The following is a 25,651-nucleotide window of genomic DNA, read 5'->3' as shown; positions in this document are numbered from 1 at the left end:
ACAGGATGAGGATTACATGCCCAGCTATTTATGTGGGTGCTGGGGAGTTGAACTCCTACAGTCTCAGACCCTCATGCTTGTGGCAAGTGTTCTTACTGGCTAAGCCATCTTCCCGGCCCTAGAGTTTAATTTTTTTTTTTTTGACCAACTTTGAAGATTTTGTTTTTTTACATGTATGGTATCCTGTGTATGTTGGATGCATGTGTGTGCAGAGCCCAGGAAATTACATCGGGTATCCTTTATTGCTTTTGGGGTTTCTTTGAGTGGAGTTAATCACTGTAACTGGAGCTACCATTATTAGTGAGACTGGCTGATCAGTGAGTGAGCTCTGGTGGTTCAGATCTGCCACGGCTCCCCAGGATGGGTTACAAGCATGTGTGACTATGCCCAGCTGTTTATATGGGTGCTGGGCATCAGACTCAGGCGCTAATGCTTTTACCTTCTGAGTCAGCCCCCAGCCCCCAGCTTTGAAGATTTTTAAAGTGCTTATCTGTATTAAACACCTTCTTATGAAGCTGTGTGCTTCATCCTTCGTAGCTGCTGACCTTATTAATACTCCATCGTGATTTTTAGAAGAGACACTTTAATGCAATTATTGTGAATTAGCATTTGGTGACCTGGAGAACTTGTGACATCATTCCCATAATGTCTGGTGTCTCTGCACAGTGAAGAGAGCTGATTTGTGAAGGGTGGAGTAAGGTAGGGGAACAAAATGTCTCTTTGGCAACCTGTCTGACCATTGCTTTTTTATTTCCCCTTAAATCTGGGACCAGTGAATTACAGGGTGGTAACACCACCCCTCACTGTTTAAATCAAGCTTACCCTGAGGTTATTGACAGAGGGTATGCCTCCACGAACATAATATATCTATGGGTACTGAGGTAGATCATTGTGCCAGTCGAAGGTGAGTTTGAAGCCAACTTGGGACTACAGAGTGAGTTCCAGGTCAGCCTGGGCTACAATGAGACTCAACCTCAAAACAAAAAAATGTTACCTGTCCTATCACCTACGACTGGCACACTGACCTACCTCAGTACCCATAGATAAATTATGATTATTGGGATTACAGGTGTGCACTCCATACCCAGCTAAGAGAGGTAACATGTAGACAGTATTATTGACATGCAGACAATATACCATGATCATAATCCCCTCCCACCACTCTTCCCTTTTCCCTACTGAATCCTTTCTCCTTTCCAGCTAGTTTCCTGTTTTAATGTCATCATTTCCCCTCTCCTATTAGATCTTGTGTAGATAGTGTCAGCCATTGCAAGGTCATGAATACCATCACCACTTTTTGTCTGAAAATCAGTATTGCAAAGTATAAAGTACAAAGTACTCCTCCCCTCCTTTTGGCTTCTAAATTTTTTCCACCACCTTTTCTGCAATGTTCCTTGAGCCTTGGAGGGTGTGATAGAGATGTCTCACTTAGTGCTGAACACAGCTGTTACTTCTCAGCACTTTGGTGTCTGTTCTTCCCAGTGGTCACCACCATCTGAAGAGAAGCTTCTGTAACCAAAACTGAGAGTAGTATTAAAGTATGGACAGAAACATAAGTATTTAGAAGGAAGTTCGGTGGGCACAATGTATCCGTTTGGCTAGACAACAGTAGTTGCCCTGTAGGGTTATGGCCTCCCAGCCTTAGGCCTTTCATTAGGTTTTCTGTTCCAGGCAGGAATTCTGTCTTGTGGAGAGGGCCTTAAGTCCAGTTGGAGAGCAGTTGGTTTCCCCCATAACAGACATGCCACCATTGCACCAGTTGGCACACTCAGCCTGGCTATCAAGGGAAAGGTGACATTATGATGATAGCATTTTACAGTTTTACTCAGCTGCTCCATACATACGATTCTGTCAGTGAAGAGATTTATGTGGGCATCAGTCCTCTCCTCCCCTCCTCTCCTCACAATTTTTTTTTGTTTGTGTTTGTTTTTTTTCAAGTTAGGAGGGTCTCACTCTAGCCCAGGCTGACCTGGAATTCACTGTGTAGTTTCAGGGTGGCCTTGAACTCATGGGGATGCTCCTACCTCCCACCTCTGCCTTCTGAGTGCTGGGATTAAAGGTGTGCGTCACCATGCCTGGCTCCCTCCTCACAATTGTAGATAGACACTGCTAGGGATTTTCAGTTAGCCTAATTTACCCGCTTCCTTTTTCTGTTTTCAGCCTTTTAATTCTTTTTAAAAAAATATTTTATTTTTATTTATTTATTTGAGAGAGGGAAAGAGGCAAAGAGAGAATGGACACGCCAGGGCCTCCAGCCACTGCAAATGAACTCCAGACGCATGTGCCCCCTTGTATATCTGGCTTACATGGGTTCTGGAGAATCAAATTTGGTCCCTTTGGCTTTGAAGGCAAACGCCTTAACCGCTAAGCCATTTCTCCAGCCCCACCTTTTAATCCTTTACTGACTGTATTGGTGACTTTAAGGAATGGACTTAAACTTTATTTATTGTGAGCCTGTTCATGTGGGTTCCTACTCCTTCACCCTTCTGCCCCTGCCTCTGGTTCCATGTGATACTCTCTAGAAACTGTTCTCTTGTGCTTCTGTCCGCAGAATCTGTAAGTTATAAAAAATCAGCAAATACAATTACTGTTAGCACAGTGATAAGGTAGGAAAATGTCTTCATTTCTACAGACAGAATTTCAAGGCTTTCACACCACTTATAAGGTCATTGATTTTAGATCTTTCTTGATTAATGTAGGTGTGTACTCCAGAGGCTTAAAAACACTATTAATGTGTTTTTTTTTTAATTTGATTACGGGTGGGAGGTCGCAGAGGGAGTCTGTTTTCTGTTGGCTTTTGCTGAAGTTTGTGATTTCCTTTTCTCTCCTCATCCTACCTTCAAAATCACAGCTCCTGAGGTGTGGGACCTGGGCACTCCTGTGTTCTTAGGGAGAAGCTGGCCAGATGGTTCAGCCACCACCGTTCCCAGCCCAGGTGCCCATGCTGGTTCTCCCTTCATTCCCTTTCCATTTCCCACTACAGCAGTGAACATTCGCAGTAGTAAATGGACGCTTACGGAGAAGTGGGTAGAAAAGCCAGAAGTGAATTCCCATAGGAGCATGCACCAGCCAAGTCTCAGCTCCGAGTGTTGCCATCTGCTCTCCAGTGGCACTCTAGGACCACAGCCACCTGGTCTTGGCTGGCCGTGGTGGTCTTGATTCAGATGCTAGGGAAGCTAAGCCCCCAAGGCAACTGTGCTCAACTATTTCAGAGTGATGTTTTCTTGGCCAGTTAGGTATTTTGAGTATTTTCACAGAGCTAAATCATAATATTTACACAAGATTAAAGTTTCTGCCCTGGGACTCTTGGGTTTACTCACCTGGGCACCAGGAGCATCACGCTGAGAACCAGACTCTTGGGTGAGAGATGTGGACCCTTCTCTGTGGAGCTCAGTCTGGCTTTAGCCAACAGAGCTTCAGAATCACCTGATGCTTGTCCTTTTAAGCTCCAAAATTTAATAGCCATTTGTGATAAAATAGGTCTAAAAGGTCTTGTGTGCTTCCTTTCTATGCTAAGCAGAAAATGAGTAGCGTAATCATTTATTAATGACTCTGGATCATTGTCATGAAACTGGGTACTGTACGGTGCAGTTTTTGATTGATTAATGGCTGATTTGTTTCGTCTGGAATGAGGTATAATATAAAGAGAGATAAATGACAGTGAGGGAAAAATAAAAGCAAGACTGGAAACAAAAAAGGAGCTACACACAAGGTTCAAAAGTACCTCCCGAAGCGTTAGTGGAAATAAGAGAAATCAGAACTCTTACAGAGTGCTGGCAGAAATGTAAAATGGTGTAGCTGCTATGGAAAATAGCCTGGCAGTTCCTCAAAAGGCTAAACAGAGTTACCATATGATGCAGTAATTCCAGCCCTAGCTCTATACCCAAGAACTTGGAAACATATGTCACATTAAAGCTTACTCATGAATTTCCACAGCAGCATTAATTTATACTATCTAAAAACAGAAACATCCCAAATATCAGTCAATGAATGAATAAACAAAACATGGTATTGACTATCACACACACACACAAAGTACCTCCTATGCCCTGGGGTGCTCTCTTGCTTTCCCCATTCTTTCACCTTCCTCCTCATCTTCACATTCCTTACTTTTATTGAGAAAGGAGTTTTCTTCTGGTTCTTTCCTGGAATCTTTATTTATGGTAGCTTGAGAGGGGCTGGCAGAGTAACATTTCTATACTTGGTCAGTTTTGATTGCAAGTTCCACCCTAGGCTTTTAAAATCCTGCACTCAGTATTTCCTTGCTCTGTGATATGACCCCCATTCCTTTGGTCTGTGTTCTTGTTCTGAGCAGAGTAACCAGAATCAGGTCATCCAAGAACTGCAGGGAAAGGCACAGAGGCTTGCAGGCCTGGGGTGTGGAATGTGACCAGTGGGCTTTAGTCAGAGATGCCAGTGTCTGCTTATTGGGCTCCAGCATGCCAGGTGATACAAAAATGAATACTATTAAACTTAAAAGATTTGTCCCAAACAATCCCTAATTCAGAACATTTCTAACATTCTATTGCAATTTCTAAGAGGTAACAGACCCTTGCAGTAGAAATGATCTATCAGGCATGTCCAACTTTTTTAAAAAAGGTTTGTTTATTTGCACATCTGTGTGCACACACACACATGCACGCACACACGCCTGGGTCTCTTGCTGCTGCAGATGAATCAAAGGAATGCTCGTCCATCTTTGCATGGGTGACTGGGGAATTGAATCCAGACCAGCAAGCTTTGTAAGCAAGTACCTTTAGCTGCTGAGCCATCTCCTGATATGACATTGTCATCTTTGGAGTTGATGCTTGAGAACTGTACAGTAAAGTAACAAAAAAAAATCAAAATAATCTCATGTTGTTTCTTGCACTGAACTTCACTCATTGCTGTCTGCAGCTAGCTGCACACAGCTCACAGGTTGGACGTGCCTGCTAGTGTTTCTTAGGTGTCCTGAGGATGCTGGGTACTGCCCACGGCGTGCCTGGAAGAGTCCTGTGTGATGCACTTGGCACGGGCCGCTATCCTCATGTCCGAGCGCCCTGAGCTTCATGCTCCGGGGCAGCATTTCTGTGCCTTTGGTTGTGTGCAGTCAGGTGATGGTCACTAAGCTACGCTGCCCCTCAATACCTGGGCCGTCATTGCAGTTTTGATTTTGTCTTGACTCAGAGTTCACTTAGGACGGTTTTTCTGCATTTATTTTTCTAGAATGTTAAGGATTTTCGTTCCTGTCTTGGCTAGACTCTTCCTTTACTCTTTTACTCATTCTTGCACTACTCTTAGAAAGCTGTAGCTTCTTGGCATGAGTCTTCCATGGATCCCTTTTAACACTAACACTTCAGATTGTTCCGCATGACTGGTAGTTTCTCCCTTTGTTCCTTTAGTGTGTTTTATAGTTGGGTGGTTGAGAGTTGAAATGAGTTCAGGCAGAGGTCATATATAGCCCTGTTCTAATCTTGTAGATGAAGACAGAGGAAGAAAGAAATGCTTAACTTAATGTGTAGAAAGAAAGTCCGTTAATTTGCTTGAAATCATGCATCCTTAGAGAGTTGACCCAATGTCTTCTTCATGCCCTTGTGTGAGGGCATCTGGATTGCTGAATATGGCTCAGTAGTTCAGGGCATTAAAGCAGAGATCAGTGGCAGGCCGCTCAGGAGGGCATTGTAAGGTTTCTGGCTTCTTGAGAAATTTAAGGTAAGAAATTCCAGCTGTGTGGTAGTTGGGCGGACATAGTGCGTGTGTGATAAAAAGAGCAGTCTCTGCCTCTTCCAGCCTTCTGTCCTGAGGCTGTGAATAGCCCAGATTCTTCAGAGCCACTCTTGATCCTCTGACAATTTCTGTCATAGCACTGCATCCTTTAACAATTAGTGTGTGACCAGCCTCTCAAAGATAGTACTTGACAGAAGTAGGGAGAGGATTGGGCAAGAGAAAAAGAGAGAACCTAGCCATCATTCTCAGAGCTGCATTGCACAGGCCCTGAGCATTCCTGGGGCCTCTGGAGTCAGTGGCCATGCTGGTCTGTGGGTTGTGCAACATGAGTTCTGAGCCTCCTGCCAGGAGTTTGATGCTTTGTCACCAAAAACATGAGTGTGGCACTATGGGGTGGGCCCAGGTGACTGCATATGTAAGGTGTCTTACCTTCATGACTTACATCACCACTCAACTGTGGCAAGACTGCTGCTACCTTTGTTGGTGGCCCTGTATAGATGTGTGGTTCTGAACAGAGGGAACTGGCTTGAGAAGCTGGCCTCTGCCCTGGGTTCTCAGCACTTCAACCTGACTGGCAGGAGCTGAGTGTCCTGGTCCATGTAATGGAGCTGGTGGAGCCACCTGGCAAGTTGTTGCTAGGAGCAGAGTCAGGGTGTGTGGTTCATGTGCTGTGCGCAGGGCGTCTTCTGCAGATGTGAGCAACCTGCTGCTGTCGGTGTGCTCAGCACACGCACTTCCTAGAGATGCCTGGCTTACAGGAGGCCTCAAGAGGCCAGCTTACATTCAGCGCAGGTGAGGGCCAGCTCTGCAGGGGAATCTCCTAGGCCTGCTCCCCTTGTTCTGACCTGTGGAGCTGGCTGTTCCTGGGGAGTCAGAGACAGTGATTCTATCTCAGAGGGGAAGGAGGAGGCAGAAGGTAGGCCTGATCTACTCCCCTCACTGCACAGATCGCCTCAGTGTTGTTGTTCCACACAAGGTTGGTGCCTAGGCATGTAAGGGGCATTGGTCAGGATTAGAGATTTGCTTTCCACAGTCTGCGCAGCCTGAGTATCAGTGTCCTGAGGGAACTTGATCCGGTGTGGAGTGAAAGCAGGTGTCAGACCAGTGGTTAGACTCACCTTCCTTGGGCTGCCTCACGATGCTCCTGTGAGTGAGGAGTCACTGCTGCCTCTCTCGCTCTGGTTCTGGGAAGGTCTGTCAGGCAGATGTGAACTCTTAAAATACTACACATTTTGGGCATATTGTTTCCCCCTTTCTCCAGTTGGAGGAATTCTAATACATTACGGCAACATGCTCCTGGTTCAGTATGAACACACATATAAATAGGGTTATTTTATAGAAAGCATTTGTTCATACTTTATAAAATCTTTAGATTGCTCTGGTTTTCAAGTTTAGATAAGAAAAACTCCTTGACTACCTTTTAAATTTGTAGTGTGAAACTCCTTTTTCAAGATACTTTGCTGTGCTGGGAACTATGATGTTAATGGTAATTTGATAGCAGTTTAGAAATAATGATGCAGGGCTGGAGAGATGGCTTAGCGGTTAAAGCGCTTGCCTGTGAAGCCTAAGGACCCCAGTTCGAGGCTCAGTTCCCCAGGTCCCACGTTAGCCAGATGCACAAGGGGGCGCACGCGTCTGGAGTTCGTTTGCAGTGGCTGGAGGCCCTGGCGCGCCCATTCTCTCTCTCTCCCTCTATCTGTCTTTATCTCTGTGTCTGTCGCTCTCAAATAAATAAATAAATAAAAATTTAAAAAAAGAAATAATGATGCAGAGGGCATTCCAGGGCTGAGGGAAAGATTGGAAAGTTTAATATATTGAAGTGCCTAGAGGCATCTTAAAGGGGATCTCACTGTGGTTTGAGGACAGGTGAGTTTAGGAAGAGGAGAGCAGCCAGCGATGGAAACTAGAGTAGCTGCTGGAATAGTGAGCAAGCTGAACAACAAACAGCTGCCTGCTCCACCATGCTGAGCTTTCCCCTCAAAACTGTAAGCCTGAAATAAACCCTTTCCTCCCACAACTTGCTTCTGGTGAGGTGTTTGTCCCAGGAAGAAGAGATAGCTGCTCCAGTGAGTAACTGGGAGCCCCGTGGGAGCATGGCTGACTCCGCACACTTCCGTCATCCCCTGCCTTTACTTTAACATCTCAGTCCAGCATCTGGAGTCTGCCGTAGGGTTCACATAGCCCACAGAACCCCCTTCTGCTGCCCTGCCCTCTTGGGTTCCTGCTGGCTGGCTGGGTCAGGCATTTCCCTCCACCTGGCTCCTGGGTGTGGATGAAAAACGTGCCCAGCTGTTACAGCCTGAAGGTGTTGCAGTGACCAAACGGTTTTATGTCAGAAGGGAATGGCTCCTGTGCTTGTTACTCTTTAATACTGTTAGCTTGCAACAGTGAAATGGCTGAAAATGGGAGACACACACTATTTTTGTCCTGCCAATGAAAAATCATTACCACAGAAAGACAGATAGTGTAAAGACTCAGAGGTGTGGACCTCACCTTCAGGTGTTCCTTCTTGCATGCTTGTGCTGCCTGCGGGAGCATGGAATCTGCATTTATGCCGCTGTGCTCTGGTTATTGCATTCACACAGAAGACTGCATTAGTAAGATGCTGGAACTGGTAACAGTGAAGTGTGTGGAATGGAATGTGGTTAGCTGGGTATTTTAAATTATTAATCGTGGTACTTGATGTTCTTAGTGGCTAGGAAAGGCTTCCTGTTTATGATAAACAAGGAGGCAGGATTTGCTTCATTAAGTTTATACACTACATAGTAGTTTAATTAAGAGGATTCAAGGCCTTATTGAGGCTGGCTTGAAAGAGGAAATGGAATGTTCTGTGGGATAGGCCTCAGTCACAGTCTTGTCTACTATTTGCAGGCAGTGGAGAGGAGACTGGATATGGCTCACATAGTCCCAAATTCCATGTCCTTGACAGGTGGGTGGGCGTGGTTCACTAGAATGCAGTGGGTCCCCTATAACAGCCACCCTGGAGTGTTCTAGTACAGAGGTGAGTTCTGTCAGCAGCGCCGTTCCCTTAGAACATGCTTGCTTGCTGCCTTATGTGAGGTCCCCAGGGAGGCTCAGAAGGACTGTGCATGGCAGTCTGTTGTACCTCCCCAGGGACTGGTGCTCCCTTGTGCTTTGTGGAACCTAGATGATGGGGAGAGGTGATGGCGAGGCCTTCGTTAGTAGGGGAGTCAGAGTGATAATGAAGATACTTATCTTAGCCACCAGACTTTCCTAGACCTTCTGCCTCGCCAAGGAACAACAGGAGGGGCTTATTCTCCCGCGTCCATAAACGAGTCCAGCATGAGTGGCACACAGCTTCTCCTCTCACTCTCCTTGCCCTCAGTTTCACACAGAATCTGGCTGTTTTCCAGGCTGGTCGAACTCACAGGAATCCTTCTACCTCCATTTCCTGATTGGGATTATAGGTATGCCCCACCCTTATCATATAGCCACTTGAAATGAGTACGGAGATGTCACCACTGTCCTTCACCTGAACCTTGATTTCCTTGAGCCGAGACTGCTGGAGGATGTACGCTCACTGTTGAGCAACATTATCCCCACAGACTCTAGTAAGGGTCCTGGGGTCAACTGCTGCCTCTGACCACGGGTGGTAATCGACAGAGCGGAGCACCTACACTCCAGCTCTGGTAGAAAGGAGCCCCTGGCCCACCTCAGGACCTAGAACCCAAAATAGGGCTGACATTTTCCCAGCCCATTGTTGGCAGAAATGGGAAGCAGGCAGTTATGCCTCATTGTGGGATAGTACCACAGGGTGATACCAATTCAGTGATAATTCACAGGATCTGTGGTTCCTTCCCCACTTAGTCCTTGCTCCGGCTCTGATTCACTTAGACAGCTGGCCTGGTAATAGTTCCCAGTTAATTCAGTAACCTCTCTCAGAGCTAGTGTTTCCTTATCTATAAAATAAAGTGGTCCATCTGTGATCTCTAAGGGCCTTCCTGTACTGTCCTGTGGTTTGAGAAATTTTCATAATTGATGCTGTGAACTCTTTATGCTTTTAAGGAGGAAGAATAGGGTGATGGAAGATTCTGGAAGCAGAAGAAAGGGTAGAGAACACAAGGAGAAAAGAACACGGGCAGGTACTCAGAAGAGCAGGCTCAGGAGAATGGAGCCAAAGATGCCACCTAGGAGGGCCTGTGGGCGTCCTCATGGGATTTAATCAGAGGTGCCATGGCCAGTGTCCACAGCACACAATCATGAGTGTGGAGCAGGGTCGTCCATGCCTGTGCTGATCGTGAGGAAGCCGACCTGCTGCTTTCCTCCTGGATGGTGGTCTGTGGTGTCCCTTGCCCTAGTAAGTCCTAGCCAGGCCCTGTCTGAGTATGGAAACAGGAAAGCTGTGGGGAGGGAGGAAGCTTAGAACCTGGTTCTCCTCTTAGTATGTGGAAATTAGCCTGAGGATTCAGGCTTGCCTGCCCTTGGCCCACTGTTCACTCTTTACCCTGTTAACACTGCAGTCAGAACACCAGACCTTACTTACACCCTCTGTGGGCAAGAAAGTAATTCTGCCCAGCATTTCTTGTCTTTTTCTTTTCTTTTCTTTTCTTTTCTTTTCTTTTCTTTTCTTTTCTTTTCTTTTCTTTTCTTTTCTTTTCTTTTCTTTTCTTTTCTTTTCTTTTCTTTTCTTTTCTTTTCTTTTCTTTTCTTTTCTTTTCTTTCTTTTTTATGATTTGAGGTTGGGTTTCATTGCAGCCCAGGCTGACTTGGAATTCACTATGTAGTCTCAGGGTGGCCTCGAACTCGTGGCGATCCTCCTATCTCTGCTTCATGAGTGCTGGCATTAAAGCTGCCCAGCATTTCTGTCACGGTGTAAGGCAGAGCCGGCATGCAGACCCAGAGTGCCATTAGTCCAAAACCCACATTCCTTCCTGCTCTATAGCAGCTCTCCACGACAATCACGACCGCATGTGCTGGCTTCTGTGTTGTTTACAAGAGTCCATTTTTTTGCCCAGCTTCATCAGAGAACCATCGAGGTCAAAGTGCAGGGACTGGGTGTGGGGCCTCAGACATGCAGGCTCTCCTGTTCCCTCAGGTGGTTCTCCTCTTAGCAGTACTTGCCATGGTTTATGTGTTGTGACAGGGATCCTGCTCCGAGCAGAGCAGAGGCGCGTGCAGGCGTCCTGATCAAGATTGGATGGACCGACTGGCTTGTGTCCTGTGCTTTACCCTGAGATGTCACTCCCTGGTGGCGGGTGTTTGGAGAGGGTTCAGTTCAGCGTTCGCTGGCCAGCCCAGACGTGTGTGCATGTGTAGAGTTCCAGCTGGGAGACCAGTGGTATTCCTGGAAGATAGAACTTTCCAGTGGATACCTCTGACTAAGTGCTAGAGCTGAGGTGACTTCAGGGTTGCAGTCTTGGGTCCAGTCATGTTGCATGGCAGTGTCAAGCACCCAAACTCCCAGGCAGCTTAGGTCCTTTTTTACTCCATCTCCTGTAAAAACTGCTTACAGGGAGGTCGAGTAATTAGACATTTAGTACTCATTCAAAGAAATACATTCAGTCTTGGCAGTCAAAAAATTGTAGAGATTTCCTGAGGGTGTACCATAGCTTTCAGTTGGGTTTCTGGAGGTTTAGGATCTCTTTAACTGTTTGCTGGGGCAGAAGTCACAGTGATCATGGATCTGCTGTCAGTGGCTCTCCACCGTGTATTCCTGCTAGAGTGTTACGTAGCTGACTGCAGCCCTTTGAGGACCTGAGGGCGGCTGCTGTTCTGTGTGGGGAGGCGTTGTTCTCTGGCTTTTCTCGCATGAGGTAATGACAGAATGCCTAGAGTCTGGATTATCGTGCTCAGTTATATACTCAAGTAAATTCAAGCAAATGATTTTATTTAATTGTAACACATCAAAAGACTTAATTTTATATTCTTTAGAACTGTAACTTTTCCCTCTGAAAAATGATTTTCTAAAAGTTAAAATTAAGTCATCATGTCAGGTTTTATTTATTTTTGCTTGGATACGGCAAGAGTTGGAGTAGGAAATGGTTTTTATTTTATTTTATTTTTTTAAGGTAGGGTCTTGCTCTAGCTTATGCTGACCTAGAATTCACTATGTAGTCTCAGGGTGGCCTCGAATGCAAAGCAATCCTCCTACCTCTACCTCCCAAGTGCTGGGATTAAGGTGTGTGCCACCATGCCCCATTAGGGAACAGTTTTGAGTGTCAGAAAGGATGGAGTTATTTTGAAGGTAGGCTTCAACTTGACACAGACAGCAGAAACTATGAACATCTAGAACCAAAGGATGTGTTGGAAACCAGTGCATGCTGCTTCATGAAAGAAAAATAATGCACATCTTGATGTGTGTTAACCATGCTCCGTAAGGGCTGCGTTTGTAAGCATGTACTTTATAGTAGCAAGCCTTCCTAGAAGTTGTATTTTCTTTTAAATTTATTTATTTATTTAGTTAGTTAGTTAGTTATGAGAGAGGCACATGGGGAGGATGGGCATGCTAGGGCCTCTGGCCACTGCAAATTCCTGACACATGCGTCACCTTGTGCAGCTGGCTTTATGTGGGCACTGGGGAATTGAGCCCAGGTCCTTAGGCCTTGTAGGAAAAGCATCTTAACTGCTGAGCAATCTCTCTTGCCCTAAGTTGTATTTTCTAGAGGGTTCTGTGCCTTGTGCATCCTGTTAAATCATTGCACATGGGGACCTGGGATAGTTGGTTTCTCTCTCAGCCTTTGCCATTAGCCATCCAGTGTTTATTCCTCATTCATGGGCTCCACATCCATGGATTCCACTCACTGAAAATCAGAAATATTCTAGGGAGAAAATTCCAAATAGTTCCAGAAGTGAAACTAATTTATAGTGTGCAAAGAACTATACTGAATGCATGTGAATGTAACCGCACACACACGTGCACACACACATTCTTGTTTGTTTTTACCTCCTGCCTGTCACACACTGCAGTCTCCAGTGCCCATTTAAGCATTGGGGACTATAGTTAGGCCTACATGGTTATTATTGAACAATGACTTTTTCTTGTCATTATCCCATAAAAAATACAACATGACAACTATTTTTATCATAGCATTTACCTTGTGTTAGATACTATAAGCAATGTAGAAATGATTTAAAAGGATGGGGATATGTGTTTACAGGGATCCTGGAGCTGTTCTCTCACATGCAGAGATGGCTGAGCTGCTCACCTGCACACAGACCCGCTGCCTCTTCTAGCCACCCATCGTTGTGTTGTGGGCACTGGGGAAATAGAACAAGGAGAGCTTAGTACTAGGGATGGGCTTTCTGGCATACACGTCAAACAATTTTAAGTTTCCTTTCATTAACCCAAGAGACTGACTTCTGTATGTCCAGCTTAAGGTATTCCACAGCATCTTGATACTCAGTATATCCACACACCAAACTGTCTTTGAAGTAAAACAAACAACACTCCCAACTCCCCACCTGGATGGATCGCCTTTCCAGCTTCCTGATTCAGCCAGCTTTCTTACCCTCTGCTCATTAAGGTTATCTGGGTTCTTTTCCTCCCTAGCTCCTTCCTGTTCTGAACACATTGAGGTGAGCAGCTATCTTCCACAAAGCACACAACCACCCCATAGTCTTCCCCAGTCCACAATTCGTAGCCAAGCTCTATATTCTGGAGTATCTTATACGCAGTCCCCAAATTTTCTCTGTCTCCTTCACTGCCCTGCCCTGGCCAGGCTGTCCTCTCCCCGGCTGCTCCTGCTTTTCATTTAAGGTTCTAAACTTGCTCCTCTGACCTTGGCCTCAGCTCTACCTTCTGTCTGGACTTCACTGACTCTCCAGTCTCTTGTTTCCATCATTCTGTGTGCTTGGGTACTGCTGTACTTTGATAAATTCATCAGCCATACTATTCATTTTGCCTTCATTTGTACCTGTTTCCTATTGTTTCTTGGTTTGAATCAATAATTATTCACCCAAAGCTGTATCGCTCAAGAGAACCTTGCATTGATTGTTGTTTGCATTGAATAAGGCTAATTTTTCGTTTTGTTTTGAAACAGGGTCTCATGTAGCTCAGGCTAGTCTTGAACTTAGTTGAGACTGGCCTTGAATTCTTGACCGTCCTACTTCAACCTCTCAAGAGCTGGGATAGAAGCTAATGTTGTATTTGACTGGTTTGGTTTTATAACCAGGGTGGAAGGGCCATATTTTTTGTGCCCATGTTCTTTTAAAAAAAAAAAAGCTTATTTATTTAAGAGAGAGAATGAGCACACCAGGACGTCCTGCCACTGCAAATGAACTCCAGACTCATGTGCCACCTTGACCATCTGGCTTATGTGGGTCCTGGGGAATTGAACCTGAGTCCTTTGGCTTTGCAGGCAAGCACCTTAACTGCTAAGCCATCTCTCCAGTCCTGTGCCCACATTCTCATTCTAGAAGCTTCCAAAGAGTATAATTTTCTCATTTGTAAATATTCTTTTCAACATAATGTGCTAAAAATTTTAAAAAAAGAAACAGTATTATTAACCTTTAAATTATTTACATTTCCCAAGTAGCACCAAGACATCAGATATTTTAAATGTTAACTGTATCCATAGCTAGTAGTAACATTGGGAGAAATCAGTTTGTGAGGCTTTCATTAGTGTAACCCTAAGACCACTTAACCTATAAAAAGTGTACCTTAAGGAAGAAAAAATAAATACATGTCATGGCTGTTGCCCCACTTAGTAATTAAACTAGAAATCATGTGTTTATCAAGTTTTCTGTACTCAGAAAGCATGCCAGTCCGTTCACATCTCTTATGTCCAAAGGCAAACGTTCGCCCAGGGCTGCTGTAATTCTGTTTGCTCTGAGGCTTCCTTTGCTCTGGTGTTGGTGAGGGTTTCTCAGTCTCTTCAGACCTCATCCTTCAATTAACATTTATGTTACCTTGTGTATTTATCTTCATCCTATGTCTTAAGATATTTCCCTTAGGAATTTTAGCTCTGAAATATTTAAAATGTTGACTTCAAAGTCAGTGGAACTGTGCCAAATGCACTTCTTCTGAAGATAAATGAGGAAGCTCTTGACAAAGGACAAAGACAAGGCCCAGTAACTCAAACAGGATGCAGTGTGTCTCGGGAAGACCGGGCGTGTTCATGACTGTTGAAAGGGAAGAAAGCCTTACATTGAAACACAAACAAAATGATTTTTACCTTATAGGCGATCATTTCCGTGGGACGCTGGTTCCCTGGCACTCTCAGCCTCTGTGGTGGGTCTTCCTGCTCAACCCTCTCTCACACTGTTGAGAGGGTCACGCAGCCCTTGGCTCTAGATTGCTCCTGGAGGCCTGACCTGTGGCATGTCCTGTGTACTGAGTGGGGGTTGAAACTTAAACTCCAGTTGGTCAACACGGACTGCATATAGCTTGGGATTACAAAACCTAGGAGGCTGTTTGGAGGCTGAGAGCAAAGCTTGGAGATTGGCAAGGGCCCCACTGTCCATGTTACAGAGAACAGTTACTTGGGGCCATCACTTCCATATGACAGTAAACGGCAGAAAACCTATGCCCACAAGCACTGAAGTTTACATTCTTACTGGGTACTAACGTGACTTTTTTCTGCTTTGCAAATAAGAAATTCTGTTCCTATCCAAGATATGCAAGATGTACAACTCCCAGTGGATAACATTGAATCACAAGTATCCACAAAATTTAGCTTTTAATTTGCTAAAACACAGCTTTTGGCTAGAATCACATTTAGTTCAAAGCAAGACATACCTCCACGTGGTCTGTTACCTAAGCAGATCACATCCTTAACGGTCCCCAAGGGCAGACGCGCAGCTTACACCTGAGGGCTGAGGGGGCTGCGGTAGGGGGTCCTCAGCCCGTCCTCCTCACATCAGGCCAGTGAGCGTGGGTGAGTGAATGCTCAGGCAGGACGGTACTGCACATAGACTAGAGGCATTAGAACAGCGTGGGAGAAACGTGAGAGGTACCTGGGGACCCATAGTTGAGTAGTGAGGGTCTTCCAGACAAATGAGCCAGCAGGGAATCCAGCCTGCAGCAGCAAAAAGGCCACTTGGAGGGAGAAGGTTGGAGCAGTGAGGTGGCTCAGGGGGAGATTACCCTGAGGTCACGGACTTCTATCCCAGCTGTGGTTTGCTGAAGGGTTTGATTAGTGCAGTAATGTGATAGAAGCTGGTTTACTTTGTTCTGTTTGCAGGAATGATGTAGGTGGTGAGAGTGTATAGAATGGAGTGATGGTAGAAAAAGGAGAATGTCAGACAATTTTAAGACATGGTATACAGTTTGTCAACGCAACTGGATTTGGAAACATCTATGTATACTAAGTGTGGCAAGGAGGGTTTACAGGGTGTAACTGGAGGGAGTGGCAGTTTATGTAGCTACTAGAACTGGAAGGAAGGCAGGTCTGGAAAAGAAGAGGTCAAAAAAAAAAAAAAGACAAAGAAGAAGGCAACGGAGAAGGAGGAAGGAGAAGAGAGGTCAGCCATGGTCTTTGATCAGGCTCTGGGTTTGCCTGGGCTCTGCCCTGGGCAGAGGCCGGGATGGAAGCTGGCAGGCAGGCTGTCAGTGTTTCATTCCTGAGTCAGGGAGGCAGGGGACTGAAACCGTGCTGAGACTTAGGAATGCGAATGTCTGCTGCCCCCTCATCTGCTGGATGATGCACAGAAACCAAAGGAGAGGACAGAATAGGTTGGAAAACAAGTAGTGAGGAGCAGTCTCTGTGCCATGAAGCGGGATGTAGAAACAGCCACAGAAGGTTCCAGTCACCTCTGGGGACAGACCCCAAGTACTTGTAACAGAGATGCTTATCATGTTGCAAATGGTGCCCTTCATACACTGACTCATTGACATCCTCAGGTCATTTGACCACAAGATACCACTAAGTGTAGCTAGATACAGAAAGTCCTGAAAAGATCTCAGAGATAGAAATGGTATCTGAGAGTATGTGAAGGAGGAGGAGAAAGAAAGATGAGAAATAGGGAGGCTGAGGAGTGTGAAGAGTCACCTTGGGAAGATGCGAAGTGTAGCGCTTGAGAAGCTCAGAAGAATGTAGCTGCACTGCTGGCTCCTCAGTTCAGTGCAAGTAAGTAAACAGAGGTGCCAGAAAAGGCTGAGAATTGAACCACCAACAGCCAGCACCATAAAACAGACGGAGGACTCACTGACTGCTCTCCACATACCCTAGTGCTCGACTTGATATTTGCCCCCAGTGACATACCTCTTTTTCCCAGTAGCACTCCACCCACTGGAGACTCAAGATTTACCCTTGAGTCTATGGGTCACACATTTAAACCACTATAGGGTTATAACCACCCACGGGCACTCAGAAGTCGTAAATGTCCAGCTTGTGAGAGGAGCACTTGTGACATGACACAGATCACAACCATTCTGCATCGTGTCTAGCTGACTCTTCCTTTTAGAAGAAACCCTTGATGTCTATCTGTATCATTGCTGTCCCAACTTACAAGTCTGTCATTAGAAGCTATTTCATGGCACCCTAGGTAGTTGTTCCAAAAAGAATTGTTGGACTGTGGGCTTCAATGTTACTAGACAATGCCTGATTGTCAAATGTCTTCCCACGTGCTTGTGTAGGTTTATACTCCCCTAGCAAAGTAACAGGCCCCATCGTTCACTCCCTGCCATGCGCATTCCTTGCTCCTTCTTGTGACGTAATACTGGAAGAAGGCAACATAGAAGTTGACTTTGGTTCATGGTTTGAGGGATGCTGTCCATTGTGGTGGGGAAGGCATGGTGATAGGAGCATCGAATGGCAGGTTAGAAACGAATGCTGGTGCTCAGCTCATGTTCTCCTTTTCATTCAGTCAAAGGCCCTGGCTCCTGGAATGATGCACCCACATTCAGTGTGGGTCTTCTCCCTCCAGTTACACCCTGTAAGCCCTCCTTGCCGTACTTAGTATACATAGATGTTTCCAAATCCAGTTGCGTTGCAAACTTTATACCATGTCTTGAAGTTGTCTGACATTCTCCTTTTTCTACCATCACTCACTACTTGAATACACATGTGCAGGCCCTACCAAGGTGAGCTGTGTGTCTTCTTTATGTATGTGCGAAGCGTTCGTGTTTCCTCTGCCCATGTCTTCATTCCTATCACTTCCCACCAACAGGGCAGAAAGGAAAAGGGTAGAACATACCCTTCCCCATAATGCCACACCTGGAGTTACTCACCCACACTCACTCTCCTCCCGTTTGCTGGAACATAGTTGTGTGGACACTGAGCTGCAGAGTAGGCTGGGAGTGTAATGGCTATTCCACACACATAGTTACCCAATTAGAAACTTCTCAGAAGTGGGTCAAGGTGTTGCAGTCAGGTTTACATTGCTGTCAGAAATCACCCAAACAAGAGCAGCTTGTGGGAATAAAGGTTTATTTTGGTTACAGACTTGAGGGGAAACTCCAGGATGGCAAGGGAAAACGATGGCATGAGCAGAAGGTGAACTTCACCCATCAACATAAGGTGAACAACTGCAACAGGACAGTGTGCCAAACACTGGCAAGGGGAAACTGACTATAACACCCGTAATCCCACCCCCAACAATACACGGCCTCCAGGAGATGTTAGTTCCCAAAACTCCATCAGCTGGGAACCTAGCATTCAGAACACCTAAGTTTATGGGGGACACCACACAAGGAAACACTGATGAATTGAAACCTCAGAAGCATTTAGTCCTGGAAAGAGTCTAAAGAAAACATAATTGTCTTCAGCTTAATAGTGTGCCGGTGTACTTATTTTATAAATGCTAACCTTTCCTATCATGAAGTTCTTAATGTTTTAACTTGCCAAATTTGTTTTCATCTTCACTTTAGAAATGTATAGTTTCAAAGAAAATAAAAACGAAGTGATATGAAATGCAAAGACAGTAAAAACTCAAATTTGTAATGTATTAGTTAATTAGCCAGATAAATGTCATGATCATTATGTGTGCAAAATATTGTGGAAGACAGATTATCTCTTAGTCATTTAGAACTGAAATAGACCTCTTAACATTTTGTTTTTATCAAGTTCATGTTCATTCATTTTAAGCTTACGTGTACAAGCTAGATGATAAGTTTTAAGCTGTTGCATGTGGGAGTTTTGTGGGTTTTGAATATTACGGGCATGTCCATTTCTTCTCCCACACACACTAACGGCTTTGCAATTTCTGCTTTCCTCAGGTATGGTGTGAGTCCTGAGAACATTATCCTCTACGGGCAGAGCATCGGCACTGTCCCCACCGTGGACCTGGCGTCGCGGTACGAGTGCGCAGCTGTCATCCTCCATTCTCCTCTGATGTCCGGTTTGCGTGTGGCTTTCCCAGATACCAGGAAAACATACTGCTTTGATGCTTTCCCCAGGTAAGCGTGTGCTGCCCAGAGATAAAGTTGGCCAGTGGCTCGAGTCCATACCCAGGGCTGCCATGACTGTGAAACACTTAAGTTCCAGTTGAGTGTGTCCCGCATAGGTCCTGTGGAGGCACTGTCGGCAATGTGAGTGTGACATGTGTAGAGAGACTTAATCCTCCGGGGCTGGCTGCATTTGGACAGTCTCTAGATGATAGGTAAATACCTTGGTTGTGCTGATATTTGGGACTAATTGATTCAACTGCAATGTAGACTGAAAAAAACAAAAAAGCACCCACTTATCCTGCAGTATTTCTAAGGAATCCTGAGAACATTCAATATTCATTTAATCGGCTTATAGAGAAATCTGCATTATTGAATTGCAAAGAGCTACATGTGAAAGGTGTGAAGAAGCAATGGTCTAGACTCTGAAATAAAAACAAAGACACACCAATATATATATATATTTTTTCAGTAAGGCAGTGCAGGTAAGGGAAAGGCTGTGTGTCAGTTAATCTTCGTGAAGAAGAAAATAAATCCAACAACAGTAAGCAACTTGTAAGCTCTGGGGACTGGAGAATGAGGAAGCCACCCCCTGCCTCCTGCTCGGGCACTGTGAGCAGGAGACTGTCCTTGCTGGGGTTGTGTACTCTGGGAAGCGGCGGAGCCCGAGCCCACGGCGGCCTGGGGCATCAGCTGCCAGCCCTGCTCTTCCCTAGCTGCCACTAATGGAAGTGAAGGAAACTAAACACAAAAGCTAGAGCAGAGTGGCTTCTTTGTAAGTTTTTTTTTTTTTTTTTCTTGTAGCCTATACTGTGGGAAGTATTTTTAATAAAAAGTATTTGCCCCCAGCCTTTTCCCACAGTCCGTTGCAGCAGCAGCCTGATGGTGTGACCGCGGGGCTGGCTGGCTTCTATCACCACCTTACAAAAAAGCCTCAGCAGAAGGAATGTGTGCTCCCAGGATTTTGGCTGTCCTAGTAATTGCCACTCTTCAGCTCTTGCTGGGGAAGAAACTACAGCATTTGGCTGTATAACATGTGATCCACTGACTGTCTCCTTTCTGAACACTGGATGAACTTCAGTTCTGTGAGGTAGTTTGTGCCTGACTTAAGTGAAACCCAGCCTCCTGGGATTGGGGCCCACTGTGCACTTCCAGTGGTGTGGCCGGGAATGCTAAGTAGGGCTGATGTGCTTTGCAAATGTGACCTTATTTGTGCTGAATTGGTAATGAGACACAGTTTGTTCAAAGATGAATATTTTGCGCGTTTGTGGGAGACAGTGCCGGGTGTTACTCTGGCAACATAGTGATAGTTTATTTTACCCCCCTAAATTATTCTATATCTTAAAATGCACCCATTACAATTAATTATACCTTATTAATAAGAAATCAACAACTAGTGCTTGACTTTGATTCACGAGGCATTTCAGGCTCACCCTCTTGTTAACCTTTCTGACAACTTTAAGAACATGGTCCAGTTTGGTACTCTCCTTACAGATTAAGCTGAGAGAGGTGAAGTCATTAGCTCGGTTGGGACAGAGAAAAAGGGGACCACTCCTGCTGAGCACCCTAAATTATTGATGTGATAGATTGCGAACCATTAGCACTTGCACTGATTTCCATCATTAATTGGATTTGACCAACATGTTTTTGTAGTGTCCATTGCTACCGAAGGCCAGAATCATGTCTGTTTCTGGTGGTGTCCCCAAGGAACATGTCAGAGGGACAGAGACAAAGCCAGGCACAGACCTGACATGCTTCGGTGGCAGGCTGACACCTTTGCCGTTGCAGTTAGGATCAGGCCATGGCTTTCCACTTCAAGCACCCTTTCCAGACAGCAAGAGGTTCTCCAGAACCATGGAGCATGGGCCCAGGCCCATCGTAGCCACTGAGTAAATAAACTTTTAATTGAGTGTTGTTGAACCCTTGTAAAGGAAGGTACTTAGAAGAAGAACAATCCAAGAAAATTCCTGGTCTGTAGAACTGAACATGCCACCAAGGCTCTGAATTCTTCAAATGCCATGGCTGCTGGGGTTTTACAGTCCTGGGATGCCTTCAGTAGTCGGCAGCTGTGTGAGTTATTCAGAAAGGTGATGTGACCTTTCTGGAGTGTGTGACACCTCTGGAGTGTGTGACTGATGTTAGAATTCTTTATTATCTCCCCAGCCTCGTGCCTGTCATCTCCTAATCTCTCTGTGCCTTAGTCCTCACTGATCAAATAAGAGATGGTTGTTTCATGAGGATTAAATGAGACTCCTTGGGCAAAATGCAAAGCATCCAGCTATGGTAAATCCTAGCTGTTACTTTTATCAAAAAGACTCCCACACTAGGCTGAGGAGAGAGCTCAATTGGTAGAGGGCTTGTCTACCATCATGACACTCCAGTACTTCATAAAGCTGGGCTTGGTGGCATGCCCATAATCCTAGCGCAGGGGAGGTAGAGAAAGGAGGATCAGAAGTTCAAGGTCATCTTTCACTACTTCGTGACTGTGAGGCCAGCCTGTGCTACATGAGACACGTAAAAAAGCTTTGCACAAATAGTATGCATTTATGTTCTCTTTAAAGCCTGAGATAAAATGTGAAAAGAGTCAGCAGTAAGAAAGGGGGCCTTGGGTAGGAGGGGAAAGATGCGTTTCTCCTAGTGATGCATGGTTTAAATGATGCTACCCACCAGAGCCCAGCAGATGCTGACAGTCCTGTGAACTTCCCTGGGATGTTTTCAGAGCCGGAAGCACAGTCTTTTGAAGCGCCTCAAAACAGTCATCCTTTGAGAGTAAATTTGATTTCTATAAGTAGTCACAAGTCATTTGGAGTCCAATCTAAGCATCCCATTAAGCTTTCAAGCTAAGTAGGGCCGTTTTTATCAGAAAGTTAGGCATTTGCTTTTATGAAATGGGGTTTGCTTCTTGTTACTCAGTTCTCTTTTAAAAAAGAGAGAGTTCTGAGAACTGGAGAAGCACTGAGTCCCACTGTCAGATGTTTGTGCTTTAAATTCCCCAAACATGATGTGTCAGAAATATTAGTTTGTCTGATGCTCTTACGATTTCTGTTTTAAATAAAACTACTTGAACAAAAATAGCTGTTTCAATGCAATGTGGTATTCTTGATTGGATTCTGAGATAGGAAAGGGACATTTATGGAAAAAAAAAACAAGTAAAAGTTAAATAAAATCTGAAGATTTTAGCTAATATCAGCTGACCAAAGTTTGATTCTTGGATTTGACAAACACAATATGTCGAAGTGTGATGTCAGCCATGGGAAGTGGGGGGAGTTTGTGGGGCTCCTGTAATGCCTTTGTATCTTTGTCTTAAATTCAGAATTACCGTACAAAAAGGGAAAGATAGCCAGACCCTCCGGTCAGTGTCAGCATGGCTGTGGTGCCCGTAATCATTTGCCATTTTGCAGGGTGCTGTTGGTCACAGAGGAAGGCTGGGCCATGGACTGTCCAGCTGTGACCCAAAAACTGCTCTAACAATAGTTTTTAATGTTAAAACTCCCACAGTGTTAACTTCCTTGCCTGTGGATGCTGGTCACTTGCCAGGTGTGGCATTTTACTTGTGAACATAACTAAAGGGATCCTCTCTCCCCTTTTCTATCTTCTGTCTTGCAGCATTGACAAGATATCGAAAGTCACCTCTCCTGTGTTGGTTATTCATGGTACAGAGGATGAGGTCATCGACTTCTCTCATGGCCTGGCAATGTATGAGCGCTGTCCCCGAGCAGTGGAGCCCCTCTGGGTTGAGGGCGCTGGGCACAATGACATAGAGCTCTATGCACAGTACTTGGAAAGACTAAAACAGTTCATATCTCACGAGCTTCCCAACTCCTGAAGAAGCGGCCAACCTTACCTCACTTACTGTGAACGGAGGAGTCCTCGTTTGCACACTCTTTAACTGGACGATATCTATAATGGCTGGAGAACTCGGAGAAGGGCCCAACCCTTGGGGTATTCTCCTTAAAGAGCTAACAAAATCTCAGTCTTTTTGTACCTAATTCCCACCTCCTGTTAGGCCGAGCAACTGAACTATGGGGACTGTGTCCCAATGCTGTAGACTAAAGTCTGTTTCTCGCCCTCACCGCCACCTCTTGTTGACTGACACGGGACTCAGCCCTCCACCCATGTGCAGCGCCCTCTGCCCCCTGGCTCATCCATTCGTGGAGCCGTGATAGTGTAACTGGAAAACTGTTGTAAAAATGCCTTCATTATTAATTATTTCATTAATTTTTGTTAACATGTCGATCTTTCCCCACACAAACGAGTTAGAGAGTAATTTTCTGGAACTATTAAAAACAGCTTCATCAACTGCAACCATATAAATATAACTGGAATGTTCTTAACAGGAAACTGAAGTTTTTTTAAGTGTAAATTTATTACTAGCCAACAGAGTTTTAATATTTTGATTGTCTGGTTGGTCTAACAGCCTGGCCGACTTCCCTCTGTAAAGTCCTTCCTGTCGGCTTTTTTAAAGTCCTGTACATATTTGCAATGACATTGTGCATAGATTCTTAATGGTAGTTTTCTTTTGTCAGGCTACAACAACGGATTGCAAAATTCCTTGTTTGTATTGTAAATGATTGAATACATTTTGTTAATATGTTTTTACTCCTATGTTTTGCTATTAAAATTTTTATAACATTTCCAAGACAAAAATTCCAAGTTTATGCTTTGAAGAACTTAGGTAATTAAAATTTCCCTAAACTACTCTTTTTAGTTTAGGAGTTATTTGGGTTTTGACACTGGAGTTGCGCCAAATAAGCGGCAGAAATGTACGATGCTTAAAATTGATACACTACTTGTATTGGTTGGGGACTGGGTTTGGGGTCCTTTGGTCTGATTTTAGCTTAGTTTCTTTTCTTTCAAATTTAAAAGCCTTAAATGTACTGTAAGCCTCAGACTGTTGTACAACTGGGTTGCGTTGGTTGCCAGTTTGTGTGCTGTTGCCTGGGTGCGGCACAGTGGTTGGTAATGGAATAAAGGACGCATGGATCAGAACATGTGGACTTGGTGTTTTTCGTCATCTCCCCCTCAAAACAGAACATGATAGAAGGGAATCCTTGCGCCATATGGTCATCACGGTTGGTAAGACTTTGGGTAACTTACAGGATATACCATAGATAGCCTTAAAACCCAGATGGTCTCTAAGAATAGGCAGTAGGTTCCAGCTACAAAATAAAGCTAAAACTCTCACTGTCACCCTACTGAGAGTGGGCACAGTGCCAGTTTCTCTGGGAAGCTTGCTTCAAGGGTGTTCCACAGGGTCTGACCAGAGAAAGCAGCTGCGGTTTGCTGTCAGCCCTTCAAGCAGCCATTCACTCAGGAGAAGTGATGGTAGGTACATGCGAATCCCAGACTTGGGGCAGGTGGAGCCATAGGACTGAGCGCATGTGTCCCTGGTCCCTGGACTCAGCTCGCCACCCATGATGAGGAGCCTTGGGGTTGGGGCTCTCTCCTGAGAAGCTCCAGAGCCCTGCGCAGGGAGACGCACCCTCAGCGCCCTGCTTTCTGGGCTGGAAGGAAGCTAACCCAATATTCCAAAGGCCTGATTTGATCCTATGTGGGGCACATACATGTCTGTAATTGTTATTCTCCCAAGCAGTTATACCGACCAGATTTCAATGTGATGGACAGGAAGAAACTGAGGTGGCAAAGCCCTTTGGTTTCACTGGCTTCTATCCGTTTGAAGAGGTTGGTGCTTTCCCAGAGCTAAGAAGGGGCGGCAGCAACAGCAGTCCTTTGAGGATGGCTTGTGTGTAACTCAGACTCCCTCCCAAGCTGTGACCTGCCCACACAGGGTGGATGCCGGCTGGGTTCCCACTGGAGGCACAAGCTTCTCTCTGGGAAACTTAAAACTGCCCAGTCAAGAAAAAAAATCAAGAGGTGACTGAAACTCCCTTCCTAAGTGGAGAACAGATGCACTACTTCTTACACATGAATTCATGTTTACACTGGTGAAACCCTTTTACAAATATTGAAGGATGGCCTACAAATCACATCCAGAGTAAGATTCTGTGACCTGTCCTCAATCATTCTGCTGTCTGTAGTTCTGAATTCAAGCAGAGTTGGTAATATAAATTTGAATACATAGGTTTTTGAACAAAATGGAGAAATGTCGAGATGGGTGTGGTGGCTCGTGCCTTAAGTCCCAGTACTCAGGAGGCAGAGGTAGGTGGATTGTTGTGAGTTTGAGGCCACCCTGAGAATAGAATGAATTGCAGGTCAGTCTGGGCTAGAATGAGACCTTACCTCAAAAAACCAAAAAAAAAAAAAGGACCTCAGCCTGAGCTAGAGTGAGACCCTACCTTGGAAAACTAAAAACTTTAAAAAAAAAAAAAAAGTACCTGCCTAAGGACCTGAGAGGCTGGGGCAGGTGGAGGGCATGGGTAGCGACTGGCTGCAGTGTAACTCACTGGAAAAGAGCTGAGAGCAGTCCCTGTGAAGGAACTCTGGGCCTGAGCCCTGGCTCTCCAGTCTGGAGCTCACAGGACAGTGCAGGCGGCCTCTCTGCCCACCCCAGCAGGGACTCCAGCCAGAAGGGGCCCTGCATTAGAGAAGATCCAGTTACCACCTCAATAGACACAGGCCATCTGGTGGGATGCAGTGTCCCATTCATGATGTAATAAACAAACTTGTTTTCCAGAGTGTCTTGTCCATGACGTCTTGGCT

At 45.2% G+C, this 25,651-nt stretch overlaps 1 protein-coding gene across 1 annotated transcript in view; it reads left to right on the top strand.

Moving 5' to 3' along the window:
- The window catches only part of Abhd17c (abhydrolase domain containing 17C, depalmitoylase), a 44,188-nt gene extending 20,208 nt beyond the window's left edge, over positions 1 to 23,980 (top strand). The window contains 2 exon segments of the mRNA XM_004658109.2: positions 18,824 to 19,003; positions 22,598 to 23,980. Of these exon segments, the coding sequence (XP_004658166.2) occupies positions 18,824 to 19,003; positions 22,598 to 22,817 (400 nt within the window). The 3' untranslated portion in view covers positions 22,818 to 23,980.
- The last annotated feature ends 1,671 nt before the right edge of the window (positions 23,981 to 25,651 follow it).

This window comes from Jaculus jaculus, chromosome 3 (assembly GCF_020740685.1).
Source record: "Jaculus jaculus isolate mJacJac1 chromosome 3, mJacJac1.mat.Y.cur, whole genome shotgun sequence".
Taxonomy (NCBI): domain Eukaryota; kingdom Metazoa; phylum Chordata; class Mammalia; order Rodentia; family Dipodidae; genus Jaculus; species Jaculus jaculus.
This window is presented reverse-complemented; position numbering and strand designations above follow the sequence as displayed.